At 39.8% G+C, this 15800-nt stretch overlaps 1 protein-coding gene across 2 annotated transcripts in view; it reads right to left on the reverse strand.

The window, feature by feature from the left end:
- The window catches only part of LOC311049280 (engulfment and cell motility protein 2), a 36749-nt gene that overhangs the window by 18191 nt on the left and 2758 nt on the right, over positions 1–15800 (reverse strand). Inside the window, exons 2-10 of one of the 2 annotated variants that reach the window (XM_084062809.1) lie at positions 14586–14689; positions 11927–11997; positions 11017–11117; positions 9468–9508; positions 7151–7223; positions 7012–7062; positions 5602–5771; positions 3880–3979; positions 2150–2301 (exon numbers count right to left, since the gene is read on the reverse strand). In XM_084062809.1, the coding sequence (XP_083918935.1) occupies positions 2150–2301; positions 3880–3979; positions 5602–5771; positions 7012–7062; positions 7151–7223; positions 9468–9508; positions 11017–11094 (665 nt within the window). In that variant the 5' untranslated portion in view covers positions 11095–11117; positions 11927–11997; positions 14586–14689. The remainder of the gene's footprint in view (positions 1–2149; positions 2302–3879; positions 3980–5601; positions 5772–7011; positions 7063–7150; positions 7224–9467; positions 9509–11016; positions 11118–11926; positions 11998–14585; positions 14690–15800) is intronic. The other variant, XM_084062810.1, reaches the window with a different exon arrangement.

Here is a 15800-nt window from a genome sequence, read left to right on the forward strand (position 1 = left end):
GGTGTTAAACACGTCACCTTTTTTTTAAAACCTTATCTCCATACTGTATATGGACATTATTAACCCATTCAATCGGGGAACGCATCTGTGTCATTTTAAGATTTCTTTGGCTATTTAAAAAGAAATTGCAAATATCTTTGAATATATATATTTTTTAAGCAAACATTTGTAAATCAAATCTTTGCTTCATGGGGGTCCCTGAAACAAAATATTTTGAGGTGGGGGTCTGCAGCCAAATACCCCCAAAAGTATTTGGCCGCGGACCCCCATCTCAAAATATGTTGTTCCAGGGACCCCCAGAAGCACAGATCGGAGTTAAAAATGTTCGCTTTATAACAATACATACATACATACATACATACATACATACATACATACATACATACATACATACATACATACATACATACATACATACATACATACATACATACATAGCTTGTGTATCTGCTATTTTTGATTGGCAAAGAAATCTTAAAATGACACAGTATGCGTTCCCAGATTAAATGGGTTAATGCTCACAGTCGCTATAGTCACATTGCTGTCTACTCGCTCTGTGTCTCAGAGGTGGGACGAGGATATAGCTTGAAAATCCACCTGTCGATGACATAATCGTCGGCAACGTGTTTCCAGCTAAATGGAAACTTACAGTACAGCCATTCTCTTCCTGGAAGATCGGCATGCAGAAACAATAGCAGCACCGGCTGTTGCACCGATTTGAAGGAGGAAAAACAAAATGTGTGAAATCTAGTTGGAAATCCCCGGCGGCAATGATGTCATTGGCAGGTACTTTTTTAACTATCAACAGCCTGCCTCTGAGAGAGAGTTTGTGTAGGCAGAAATGTACCATTCTTTAGTGAGCGTTAGTGAGGACCCATAATATACAGTAGATATACTGTAGTTGGGGGGAAAAAAAAGTGGTGTTCCTTTGAAAAAGCATACTTTTCCTCTGGCGATAGGGTTGTTCATTTACATCAATACTACAACTACTCAGGGTAGAGTTACAGAGTTTTAGAAGCCGACAGTATCACACTGATAAAAAACTAAAAGTTGAATATTTAATTCCTATGCTATTATTGACTTGAGAAAGTAGTCTTTCTATGGAATATGAATGAAGTAAGAGGCATAAATGGCCTCCAGTGCGAATAAAGTCAATACAATAGAGCAGGGGCCTTCAACAGGGCAAATCTTTGTGTGATATGATATTTATTTTTACATTAACCACTTGAACCCTAGCATCCCTTTTCTGAGAAGAACTTTAGCCAAAAATAGCAGATCTACAAGCTTGTAGATTGGCTATTTACTCTGTAGTTTACCCTGCAACACAATTTTATACAATATAGAGGGGGTCCCTGCTTCATATCTCTCTCAGCTAGGGGGGTCCTTGGCCTCAAAAAACGTTGAAGACCCCTGCAATAGAGGTGTGTAAACATCCTATACGCCCACTAAACGTCTTCAACGTTTTCAGCCCAAGGACCCCCTAGCTGAGAGAGAGATGAAGCAGGGACCCCCCACAACATATTGTATAAAATTGTGTTTCAGATTAAACTTTTTTTGTTTATGTCGTCTGCTCTTTTTTCCCCTCTTAAGGTCCTTACACACCGGGGCGATTTTTTCGTGCGAATAATGCGTTTTTTTTTTAAACCTTATAAAGTCAATGGCTCCGTACATGGAGCGAAAAAGCGTCTTTTAATTATTCGGAACGAGTCCGAATTTTGCGTATATTCGCTATATTCGCCGGTATGTAAGGACCTTTACACCTATACCTCTTTGCCAAAAATAGCAGATCTACAAGCTGAGCGAGGCGTTGTGAGCTTGTAGATCTGCTATTTTTGGCTAAAGTTCTCCTCAGAAAAGGGATGCTAGGGTTGAAGCGGTTATGGTAAAACAAATAAAATCATATCATACAAAGATTTGGCCGACCCCCTGTAGTAACTCTGAGGACCCCCCCCCCCCCAGGGGTCCCCCGGACCCCCTGTTGAAGACCCCTGCACTACACCCTTCACACTACCGCGCAACGTTATCGAGCTAACATCACAACAATGCTACGACGACAACAACTCCTCCTCCCTCCCTCCACCACCGCCCCCCCCCCCGAACATCAGAGGATGCAGGATGCAGCCATCCCTGTGCGTGTGTGTGTGCTCACACTTGCAGGTGCCCGATGAGCTGTCCCACGGTGATCTCCTGCGCCACCCGGTGGTAGAGGCTGTGGCTGTTGAGGACCATGCTCTCCAGGATGGCCAGGGAGCGCTGCAGGATGGACACGTCCACCATGGGCTGGTTCACGTAGCCTGCGATCTGACGGCGACGACAGAAAACAAACAGCAGCATTAGCCACTAGGGCTGTCATGACAATGGCATTTGACGATTTGATGATTAATTTGTCATGAAAATCATCGCGATTAACGTTTTAATTGTGTTTTTTTGGCATTGAACATTGGAATACTTGAATAAAAAATACGTTTCTGTTTGGGCTTGTAGGCTTCATGAACGAAAATTCTGCAAGGCGCACATGAAAAACAACTGAAATATACTATAATGGAAGAAATCTACATTTTTTGTATTTTTCTATGACATTTTTTCAACATGGAAACAATTATACAATCTAATTTCCATCTGTAGTCCCTGGGCAGGTGGACAGAAACAATGAAACACTGTGGAAAAGATATCATCTCCAATAATTCTGCATCGTACCTACCTGACCTAACATCCATGCAGTCAGATGCGCACGTACACGCACACACAAAGCTTGAACAAACACAAAAAACAAAACTACACTTGTCCTAAAGTTCTAAAACAAATTATACATTTGAAAATTAATGCTGACAAGACTGGTTGCTTAAAATCCATTTTGTTTAAGCAACTGAAATGCAGCTTGCAATCTGCCAACAGAACCCACACACAAAGCACGTGCGCGTGTGTGCGTGTGCGTCACTTCACATTTCGGTTCCGATGTATATCATTAGACTTTACAGATTCATTGTAGCCTACAGATACCATTTTATCTTCTATTGGTGCTATTTTTATTATTTTTGTATTTATTTGTTCTGACCTTATTATGACTATTTGTACCTTATCTTATTTTTATCTACACGGAAGTTTGAAGTACAAGAATGTCACTTCCCGGCAATGATACTACCAGCTGTATTGTACATGCATGTGACAATAAACACCTTGAACTTGAACATTAGTAAAGAAATAGATATAACCCTGTTGAAACAGACGACTTATACACTATGGACATTGTCTTGGAAAAAGCAGCTATAATTGCAGAGGTATTAAGCCAGCCAGCCATTATTCTTGACGTTTTACAGTAGCACCCAGTGAGAGAAGTGATAAGTACAGAACTAGTCACAGACCATGAAAACTGAAGCCGCTCCAGATAAGACATGGAGTTGCTAGGCAACAACAGCAGCCCACTCAGTTCCGGTAGCCAAGGAGGGCTGAAGGTTGAGTAATTATAAGAGCATGAATGCAGCCCGAGGAGAAAAGAGTGACAAAGAAAGACCTCAAAACTTTCTTTGGAAAACAAGATAATCCTTTATAATGAGTCACATAAAAATACAGGACACACTAATTAAAACCGGGAAAGCATCTGTGTCATTTTAGATTCTAGCTATATTTTGACCACTTTAACCATTATTTTATACTTTGGCTAAAAAAAAATTGAAAATTTGCACAAATCTTTGAATATATATTTCTAAAGCGAATCTTTGCATTTTGGGGGTTCTTGACATGAAAAGGTTTGAGAACCACTGATAAGGCAACATACTTTACATTTCAGAAAACTTTATACATACATCGACCTCATGTCTTAATTGGTTCAAAATAGGTCTCCGTAAAAGGGTAAAGTCTGAGTGTGGATTGGTTCTGTACCTGTTTAATGAAGGACAGGGAGAGAAGGTCCCAGGACACTATTCCATGGTCCATCAGCTCCAGGAAGGCAGTGAGTGTGAAGGCCAGCATCTCACCAAAACTAGAGGAAACAAACATAAACAGTTGTTTGAATAATGTTTTGTGCAGCTAAGGTAAACCAGAATAATGCATATTCTTAAAGGACCACTTCACTTCAAACTATCTATCTTCATAAAATCTGTCCTCACTAATGCTCATTATAAGATGGCATCACTCTGTGTCTCAGAGGTGGGCAGTGGACAGTTCAGAAACATGCCTACCAGTGACATCATCGGTAGGAAACTTTTAAAAGTTTTTTTATTAATGCAAAAACACTAGAGGACCGAAGTCTGACATAATTTATGCATCCTATCTGGGTCAGGTTTTTTCCCCCCCCATTCTGAATTCCCATAGACGTGTTTAATATCGTGCATACAGTATAAGAACTGCGTTCCAAAAATAAACAAATGAGCAAACAAATGTGACTCATATAGATATGAAGCATAAAATGATGGCAAGAAAACGCTAACGCTACACCGCCGCAGAATTAAATTACTTTTCGCCAGAAACAGACCGTATCAAATATGAGCGACTGACTATGGTAAACGATACAGAGCCACCTCCCTGATAATATCCCTGGGACAGTTTGTTTATTTTTGGACCACAATTCTTACATGAGACGACCCAATGTTATTTTCCATAGAGAAATGACTTCTGTGACCCAGGGGATGAATGAGTGACGTCAGGACTTCTGTACTCTATGGCTTCTATTTCAGCATGCTAACTTTCCACAGACGTGGACGAAGTACTCGACCCTAGTGCTTGAGTGAGAGTACAGATACTCCTTGGTCAAATTTACTCCACTATAAGTAAAAGTAGCTCAGTCAGAATGTTACTCAAGTAAGAGTAAAAAAGTAATTGCTTTTAAATATACTTAAGTATTCCAAAGTACATGCTTTGAAAAATACTTAAAGTACAAGTAAAAGTAAAAGTAGAAGTACATTTCTTAATTTTGATATCAATGAATTGCTGTAATGTTTTCACAATGAATTTATAGGACCTTGTAACTCTTGTTTCAGAGAAGTACTGTAACTCTCTGAAACCACCTGCACTTCATGCACTGATGTGCTTGCTTGTAGACGTTATAAAAAGCCTTCAGAAACACCTATAAAAACATAGAAATGACTGAGGAACCAGAACTAAATACTTTTACTCCTATACACCCATACAAGATGTAACAAAGAGGCGAGCGGAGGGGGAAGCCAGAAACACGGCTAGTGTGAGAGCAGAAGTTTGGCCAATTGCATTTTAGGGAAGAAAAAAAACAGCCAACCTAAAGGCTGCAACTAGTCGCAACTCCTTGCAACAAAACTGTTTTAAGGTCAACCACACCGATGCAACTCCTTGCAACTACCATTGGGGTTAATGGTTGCAAGTAGTTGCAAGTAGGTGCATGTTGCAAGGAGTTGCATGGCGAAACATTGTTGTGGATGTGGAGTGGGCTTAAAAGTACTCAGTACTTTATAGCCTTCCTAGAAATATACTTGAGTAAAAGTAAAATATTTGTCTTGGAAATGCACTCAAGTAAGAGTAATACGTATCAAAAAAATCTAATACTTAAGTAAAGTATAGATCCTCAGAATCTGTACTCAAGTACAGTACTCAAGTACATTTACTCCGTTACTGTCCACCACTGAAACTCACTGGGTGCCACTCTCAACAAGACGGGCCAGGGTCCCGATGCCCTCCATGTTGATGAACTCTGTTGCGAAGGTGGGGTCCGCCGACAGCTTGGCGAGCTCCTTCAGAGCCTCCAGACGCGCGTCGATGCCATGGGACTGGATCCTCTCCAGGAGCTGACGTGCAGCGCGGGCCTGTGGGGTTGTAACGACACTCAATTCATGAGTCATGTTAACCCATTGAGACCTGAAGCCGATTCTACATGTCTCCTAAATCTCAACAGTATTCTGAAAAAGGTATGTTTCTATATCAGTGGTGCTCAATCTTTTTCATGTCAAGAACCCCCCAAATTATATGTATTTGGCCGCGGACCCCCATCAAAATATTTTGTTCCAGGGACCCCCAGAAGCAAAGATTTGAGTTAAAAATGTTCGCTTTAAAAATATATATATTCAAAGATTTGCACACATTTTCACAAATTTTCCAAAATAGCAGATATATCTGCTATTTTTGAATAGCCCAAAGTGTAAAATAATGCTTTTTAGCTCAAATCTAAAAATGACACAGTTCCAGGTCTTAATGGGTTAACCTAACCCATTAAGACCGGGAACGCATCTGTGTCATTTTAAGATTTCTTTGGCTATTCAAAGATAGGTACTTGGTGTCGCACTATGAGCTTGTATATTTGCTATTTTTTAATAGCCAAAGAAATCTAAAATGACACCGATGCTTTCCCGGATTGAAAGGGTTAACGGCGGTCCTAACATAAACATGCAGCTGAATTCAGGGAGTGGTTCACAGGCAATAGTTTAGTGCAGCTCATATGCTGGATTGCTTTGTAAATTGAATGCCCGCCACGGGTAGAAAAACATTCACTAAAGAGTACTGTGAGGCCTTAAGCCTTTGGTCTGTTCTTTTTGCAGACCGTTTTAACTTTAAAGCTGCAATCTGTAAGCTTTATATCCTACCCGGGGATTCAAACACGGGTTCTCTTGCATGGGAAACCAAGATTGCAGCTTCAACCCATTAAGACCTGGAACGCATCTGTGTCACTTTTTGATTTGAGCTAAAAAAGCATTATTTTACACTTTGGGCTATTCAAAAATAGCAGATATACAAGCTCATAGCGCGGCACCGAGTGCCGCGCTATGAGCTTGTAGATCTGCTAATATACAAGCTCATAATAGTGCAGATACATATCATTTTGGGGGTCCTTGACATGAAAAAGTTGGAGCACCACTGATATAGCAACATTAAGTTTTTCAGAAAACTGTTAGGATTTAGAAGACATTTTGTAGAATCGGCCTCAGGTCTTAATGGGTTAAGGCATTTCAAGACACACAAAATTCCCACCCGATTACATAATTCTAAATCCCGATGAAAAGAGTGAAGGACACTTAGTGAACCGAGAAGAGAAAAGAGAAGGGCTCTCACCGGGGAAATGGCTAATCGAAGGATGGTCCCGTTCTTGATTTCGCCACGGCTCTGAGAGAGAGAACAGCAGGAACGTTAAGTACAAGTTCACTGCTCATCCGCAATGACATAAAAACACCCCGCCCGACCCGAGACATACCTGCTCAGTGATGTAAAGCTGAGGACCGTCAGCGTAGCGCAGGGCAAACTGCTCCGAGCCGGAGAGAGACCAGCTAGAGACAAGGAAGAGAGAGGAGGATGCACATGTGATGATTAACAACAGCGATTGAAGAAGTACTCACATTTTTTACTGTACTAAGTAAAAGTATCAATACCCTCTATTATAGAAATAGCTCTGTTACAAGTACAAGTTCGACAATGCAAAAATGTACTTGAGTGAAATTTACCAAAGTATTGGCATCAAAATGTACTTAAAGTACCGAAATTAAAAGGTACTCATTATGCAGAAGGTCCCATTTCACAAGTATTCAAATGTATAAAAATCCTTTGAAAATAGGCTATTTTCAAATTGCCAAAGTATATCTAGGTCTGAAGTGGTTTTGTAATGATAATCAAAATATACAAAGTAACTAGTAACTACATTTTTCAAATGATTATAGTGGAGTAAAAGTACAATATTTGCCTTTGAGATGTAGAGTAGAAGTACATTTATAGAAAATTGGAAGTACTCCAGTAAAGTAAAAAATACCTCATAATTGTACTTAAGTACAGTACTTGAGTACATGTACTTAGTTGCTTTCCACCAATGATTAACAAGTATAAAACAGAGGTATGTGCACATTATGTGCAAAGTTTGTTAGGGACGGTTTGGTGTGCGTCAGCGTGCGTGTGCGTGTGCGTGTGTGTGTGTGTGTGTGTGTGTGTGTTGTTTGACTGAGTAATCATAAGGGAATCTGAACAAAGTATTAATATTAAAATAGTATTAAAGTGCAAAAAAAAGTACAAAAGGGCAAAACTAAACTAAAACTAACTGCGTTCTTAATAATAATGCATGATCAATATTCTTCGCCCAGCAGCAGCAGCATAATCTGCTATGTGCATACTGTACCAAAAGGTTGAAAAAGTCAGCCTGCCGCCTTGCAGAAGCTCCATTTGCCAGAGTAACAGATGGAGAAATGGTGGAGGGGTGGGAATATTCAGTGGGCGTTAGGACCGAAGTGCAACCAAATTAATCTAACAGTTTCAAATGAGTGTGGAAGGCAGTGGGAGGAAAGGGCAAAAAGAGATAAACGGTGCAGAGAAAAAAACAAAAAGTAGAAGTGCTCTTCATGGACAGAGCATAATTATCGGGGGAAATTAAACAAGTGATACAGTGATAGAAAGGGTAATAACAACAAGTTATATAAGCCAAAAAAAAACTAAAAAGGAGACAAAACAGTAGAGCCAGATACAGGCAGAGGGAAACTAACGGCCCTATTCTGGGCGCCGTCTTACCCATTATCCCTACATTTCTTTGCCTTTTTTAATATTTTGAAAAACATTTTCAAATAGTTGAAATAGTCAATCTACATCGACACATTGTGAGCTTGTAGATTTGCTATTTCAACTATTTGAAAATGTTTTTCAAAATAGTAAAAAATGGCAAAGAAGTTTAGGGATAATGGGTAAGACGGCGCCCAGAATAGGGCCTTTAATGCCATAACTTCTGTCTATACCAGGAGTGTGTTCAACAAGTGTTGTGTTTCCCAAAGTAAGGGGAAGCAGTGTTTGCCAAACACATATGACCACAGCCGCAGCAACTGTGGATATTCCCAGAGTCTTATATGACAGCTCTTGACCATTGTTGATTTTTTTCTATAACTATTGTATGTATGTAAAGTAAAGTAAAGTAAGCAAGCCGTGCCTTGCCGAGCCATGAGACCCAAAGGGCTGGAGAGCGCTATGGGATTTTCAAGATCAACTCTCTACTCTGCATGTCATCCTAGAATAAAACACCATATCGCTAGCTGTAGCATGATGACATTTGGTGCGAATAGAGCACACCACACCTCCAAACAAACTGCAAATTAACCATGAAACATTAAGACGTTAATGAACATTTTCATTAACATTTCACATTAACATGTTCTACTACAGAAATGAAGGCATGTCGTTATGCATTATGCAAAGAAATATGCACCAAACAGAATCAAATCACTGGAGTGCATAACATTTTACATAATAAAGTAACTGGGCTGTTTCCATTTTTGTTTCAGCACAGAATCAGCATGCCGCTATAATACTCCTATGATGAAACTACAGTTCTACTTTTGTTTGTTATGTTGATGATTCATGCAAATCCCTGATCATCAAATGTGATCTTACTACACCCACTCTCTACATCTGGATCTGATGAATTCCCGTGAGTTAACTAGATAAATGGACGGACATAACTGTATGGATATGAGAAAGATAAACACAGACATTACACAGGAAACGGGAAATGATTTGTTTTCTATATGTGAGACGATGCTTACCCGTCACATACTTCTCGTATTATGGATGACAAAGGCTTTTTCTGCAAACAGGAAATAAAAAAATAAAATAAAACAGTTAATGACGCTGTTATAAAAACCACAGGGTCATAGGGTTCCCAACCTTTTCTGCCCCCAGAATAGGGTTATTGGGGGTTTGTGTTCTTAAACAATAATACAACATTTCTTGAACTTTTCAAGCAAGTTGTTATGCCAGATTATTTTAATAGCTGGTTGTTCTTCAATGTCATTCGATGTTATCCCTGTTTATTTCAAGGATGTTTAACCAATTAAGACCTGGAACTGTGTCATTTTTAGATTTGAGCTAAAAAGCATTATTTTACACTTTGGGCTATTCAAAAATAGCAGATATACAAGCTCATAGCGCGGCACCGAGTGCCGCGCTACGAGCTTGTAGATCTGCTATTTTTGAAAAATCGTGAAAATGTGTGCAAATCTTTGAATATATATATTTCTAAAGCGAACATTTTAAACTCAAATCTTTGCTTCTGGGGGTCCCTGGAACAAAATATTTTCAGATGGGGGTCCGCGGCCAAATACATATAATTTTGGAGGTCCTTGTCATGAAAAAGATGGAGCACCACTTATATAGAAACATAGGTTTTTCAGAATATTGTTGGGATTTAGGAGACATGTAGAATCAGCTTCAGGTCTTAATGGGTTAATAGCTGGTTGTTCTTCAATGTCATTCGATGTTATCCCTGTTTATTTCAAGGATGTTTAACGAAGCATGACACGTGTACAGGAAAATTACAAAATAAAATCAGTACCATATACTATATTTTTTGTTAAGAATTTCAACAGCTAAAAGGTGAGTTATTGAATACAGTCTCCAAACCGTAACCTGGTAAACAAGGATTTCTACAAATTGGAAAAACATGAATGTGGTTATTAGAGCGATTATTAGACCTCATATATCCAAAATAACTTTTCAGGAATTAAAAAAAAGAGAAAAAAAAGAACCAGTGTTCCAATTAATCCAACGTAGTTATGATTTAGTCACAAGCTCTTGTTCATACTTTTCATTGGTTGAATATCTATATAAAAAAAAAACACAGACACGCTTAACCACTTTCAATTTCACTTTCGCTAGGAGCGTCATCAACACGTCCACAAGCTGAATGTGAATTCAGCGGACAGTCACCGCGTCCATTCACACTCAGACCGATTTCAGCCAAATCGGCAATTACCCGGACTTAAGCCAAGAGTCCTGTCCACATAAAATCTGTTGCATGTCCGATCATACTGAGTGTGTATGTTGCGTTCATACATACAGCCCTTGAACTCTGGAAAACTTCCATAATACAGTGCATGTCTGAAAGTGACTTAAGACTGTGGTTGTATTGGTCAGCTCCAAGGTTTTAAGGTGTGTGTGTCTGTCTGTGTGTGTCTATGTGCAGGGCGTGTGCGCATGTGAGCATGTGTGCTCAGCTACTAGGGTAAATAAAGAACAAAACAAAAAAAATATGGAGATACAAGGTTTCTGCTCCGACAGCAACGACTGACGATGTTTGTATAAGAGTATACTGACCTGGTCAATCTCAATGAGCTGAGCGTTGGCACCGGGCCATTCGATAGCTACCTTCACAATGTCAGAAGGCGGTGGCATGACTGATGTTCTATTGTAACACCCTATGGAAGAGGGGGAAAAAAACATTAGCATCAAGCATATTGTATCCAAAATAAGCAAGCACACACATTGTCCACTACTTACTCTGACCTAGATTTGGAGTAAAATGCCACAGCAGCACTTGTCTAACAGGTAAATCTGTTACTACATTACTTCAGTAATAAGCTATTTGAAAGCCAAGCCCTGAATATACCGTTTTAAATTCTTAATGCATTAAGACCTGGAACTGCGTCATTTTTTGATTTGAGCTAAAAAGCATTATTTTACACTTTGGCTATTCAAAAATCGTGAAAATGTGTGCAAATCTTCTGAATATATATATATTTTAAAGCGAACATTTTTAACTAACAAAATATTTTGGAACAAAATATTTTGATGGGGTTCCGCGGCCAAATTTTGGGGGTCCTTGACATGAAAAAGATTGAGCACCACTGATATATAAACATACATTTTTTAGAAAACTGTTTTTTACGTTAAAATGCGTGTTTAAATAGCTCTACAGTCTGATAGTAGTCATTGTCGCTATAGTGTGTTTGTTTAGTAACAGGAGTCTCCCCATCTTTCCAGCTCTTTAGTAAACAGGAAATGTATTTTCAGGTCAGGATACCAATTGTATCCAATCAAGAGAGAGAACTCATACAAGACAAAATTGGAACTGGAACACTATAAAATGTAAACTGATGAATGGGTACTTTATCCTTTATGCATTAAAGGTAGTGTAAGTGGTATGGAGTGGCCCTGTAATTACAATCAGGCGTGTTTGGAGGAACGTGCAGCTATGGGCATCACACAGGTGAATGAAATCTACCACCTGGTGGAAAAGTGCTGAGTGCGGTCAATCACTCTCACAGCGTTGCCGTAGAAACCACCGTGTCAGCTCCCCTGTGAACACACACACACACACACACACACACACCATCAGTGCAAAACCTGTAAAGGTTGTTTGCCGATGCCGATTTGCGAAAGCCCTGGACCACCGTTTACCGATGTTCTGAGCGATATTTTGTACAACAAAAAAATAAGTTTTATCTTATGTTAAAATTGCCTTGTGGGAAGGCTCTCGGGTGGCGCAGTGGTAAAGTAGCTGCAAGAAGAAGAAAAAAAGATTGCCTTGTGGGTGAATGGTGGACAGTCCGTGGGTGGGAATCACAGACGGTTGTTGCAACCTGACACAAGGTGGCAGAATAGAATCCATTCTAATTTCAACACTTTTTTTTTTTTTTACAGTATACAGTTATAGAAAAAAAGGTATTTTATTATTTCAAAAATAGCAGATATACAAGCTCATAGCGCAGCACCGTGTGCCACACTACGAGCTTGTAGATCTACAATTCTTTATTAAAAAAATGTTTAAGCTAACATTTGTAACTCAAATATTTGCTCCCTGGAACAAAATGTGCGCAAGCGTACAAATGTACATGTGCCATATGGAGAAAGCAGGCTTAGATCCATTTGACCACAGTGTTCTGAATGTGAAAGCTGTTTGGTTTCACATGCTCTAGTATCCCACCTTGATGTAACTCAATTGAAATAATATGCCTGCTGGACACTTGAATTGGACCCGTTCCCGATGGCAGAATATGACAGAGTGCATATTCAATTAGTGTGATAGCGTAGTCCAAGTGAGCGTAGTGTGCTGCTGGACGCAAAGTGCATGCCAACGGCCATGTGACTACCATCTGTTACAATATTGCTCTTCTTTATCTATCAAGCACGCAACACACAAGCCATATGGGCCAATTGCAGGAAACATATAGCAATACATAGACTCAGTGTCAGTGAGCATTCCATATAATACACAGTAAAATCCTCCGTTAATTGAATTAATTTAATGGTCCGGGTCCATTTGGTTACATTTGTAGCCTACACTATCAGTCAGAGTAATACAAAAAAGTCAACCAAAGAACAAGATTTTTGTACAGGATCTCCTCTCTGGTCAGTAAGAATACATTGAGGATTCTAACAGGAGCACTCGTCCAATGTCCCTTTGACTATGCTCACTTTCCTATGGTCGGATGGCTCAGGGTAGAGGACAGAGTACAGCAACTTGTGTATGTAATGGGCCTGGTCTACAAGACACACTACACCACAAAGACACCCATGTATGTACCTGTCAAAATACTTCAAAAACGTCAATAACGTCCACAATCACAACACCAGAGGGAGCTTAAATGTGTTCTACTGCTATGCCACAAAAATGTGGACTGCCCTGGTATACCAACAGTCATAAAAACATGTGAATCCTTACTCTCCTTCAAAACCGCTCTAAAAGAGCACTTACAGTTACAGGTGGCTGCAATTCGGAACTGGCCCCTGTAAAAAACATCTAAGCCTAGTCACTGGTAAAATGTTAAACCACTAAAGTAATTATGCCTTCAAGTACTGATTTACATTGGCACTGACTCACTATTTAGATGGAAAGCTGAAACCAGGGTACACTCCGTTTTTTTTAATGGCCGTTTAGATTTTATTATGGACATACATTTATTAAGAGGCTAGGCCGTACAAGTACATTTGAATGGTTGCACTGTCAATAGTGTGCCTGTTCAAAATGTCCAACTGAATCACTGTCCAGTGTCTTGGTGTGACTGTCCTGCCCTGTCTCTGTAATCTTTTCTTTCCTGTTTCCCCTTCTCCTACAATGTGCAACATGTAGAACAGTGGTTCTCAACCAGTGGTCCGGGGACCACCAGGGGATCCCCAGCTAAAATAATTAACATAGCATCACAATCATTTTAACCACTTAGCTTTGGCTATTCAAAAATAGCAGATCTACAAGCTCATAGCGCGGCACTCGGTGCTGTAGATCTGCTATTTTTTTAAATGTGTGCATATCTTTGAATATATATATATTTTAACGCAAAAACATGTAACTCATATCTTTGCTTCTGGGGGTCCCTGGCACAAAACATTTTCAGATGGGGGTCCGTGGCCAAATGTATATTGATTTATGGGTCCTTGGCATGAAAAAGGTTGAAAACCAGTGATGTAGAAGATGTGATATGCCTCGCCAGTCGCCAGTTAAAGAAATTGCAGATTGAGGCTCAAACCTTTGCTTTCATGAAAGACCTGAGATCATTACGATCTTCGGGAAGATTGAACATGTACATATCTATTGCTAGTTTGACCACTTCAACTGCTCTTTAATCTTAACAGAACAAATAACTGGAAATAGGCTTGTGACGCGTTGTGAGCTTATAGTAGAGCCTATTTCCGGTGCATGACATGCTTCCATAGAGGACATGCTGACTTCATTGGAATCTAAATGACTGAAATCAGTTCCGGTGACTGAGAACTTTAATCATAGCACATCATACAGTACATGTCTTAGTTCAAACTTGCATGACAATGTCATACTTTAATTTAAAAAATACCTCTAAAGAAAATATCTATGAAGTGACTTCTAAAGCTAATAAATGTAAAGTTAAATCACTATCCCTTCATTTAAACTGCAGCATCTTTAGACTTACGCAATGATGTTTAGACGAATGGTGGTGAACATTCTTCATTCCCCTTCTTTCTTCAGTCTTGTGTGTGTTCTCTCCTCTTCTGCCTTTTTCTTTCGCGAACTAATCTGTCAGCAAAGAGATTGATGAAAATAAACAACATATGACATTAAAAAAGCCCTGCCAATATTATGCATCATGGGTAGTTCTAGCCACCCACCAGCCTACTCAGATTGCTCAGTAATTGTCTCCGCCAGGCCGAAGGCATGGCGAGAGAGTATGTTTTACCCTCCGTCCGTCCGTGTGTCCGTCCGTCCGTGTGTGTCCCTCCTGTCTGTGTGTTACCAGCTAATCTCTGACACCGTTGGCCCGTTCGCTCCGAAACTGTGCACACACACTCCCTGGATGCCAATTCAGAACCTCTGCCCTAATTTTTTCACATGGGCCACCAGGTGGCCGATTTGTGCAAAACACATTTTTTTACATTACTCCTACAGATTTTATCCAAACGTCATGCAAATCAGTATACAGTATCTCTATAGTCATGTGATCAACACTGATCTGTCCGATTTCCCATATTCCATCCTCATTGCCTATGGTTGGCTTCCAAAGTTTGCAGGATTGCTCCGTTTTGAACAAAAAGCCTCAAACTATGCACGCAGCTTGCGATTTCCGTGAAATTTCAAACGCACATTCCCACTAGGCCGAGGAAGAAATGCCACCCTTTTCACATTGGCCTATTATAGCGCCACCAGGAGGCCAGAATAACGTAGCTGACCTGGCGGAGACCTGTGCTCCGAGGAGCACTTTTTCTAGTTAGACTTTGATTTATTATTATTATAAATTAATTGAATTAAATTCCATTTTTCAGTAGCTGCGTTGTGCTTTTTTGTAGTGCTTTTGCTGAAATGACAGTCTTGACCCGTCCCTCACCAAATTTAACTCACAGAATTTACGTTGAGTCAACAAATCCCATCATGTTCATATTTTCAATGTGACAATTGTGAGTCACAAAGAACTGTACCAGTTGCTTAGCCTATTCACTAATGTCCTTTATCAACGACAATTCTCCTGACATTATAGAAACAAGATGAGGAACACATCATGACACATTCTTGCACTTGAAAGGATCCCCTGGCTGCCTCTGAACAGTCAACTGTGTGCAGCTGTTTGTGACAAAGACCACATCGGTGGTGGTGGCAGAGTTTCCACACAAACAAGAAGACAGACAGACACACA

Source organism: Gymnoscopelus microlampas (assembly GCF_963454915.1).
Source record: "Gymnoscopelus microlampas genome assembly, chromosome: 7".
In the NCBI taxonomy this organism is placed as follows: domain Eukaryota; kingdom Metazoa; phylum Chordata; class Actinopteri; order Myctophiformes; family Myctophidae; genus Gymnoscopelus; species Gymnoscopelus microlampas.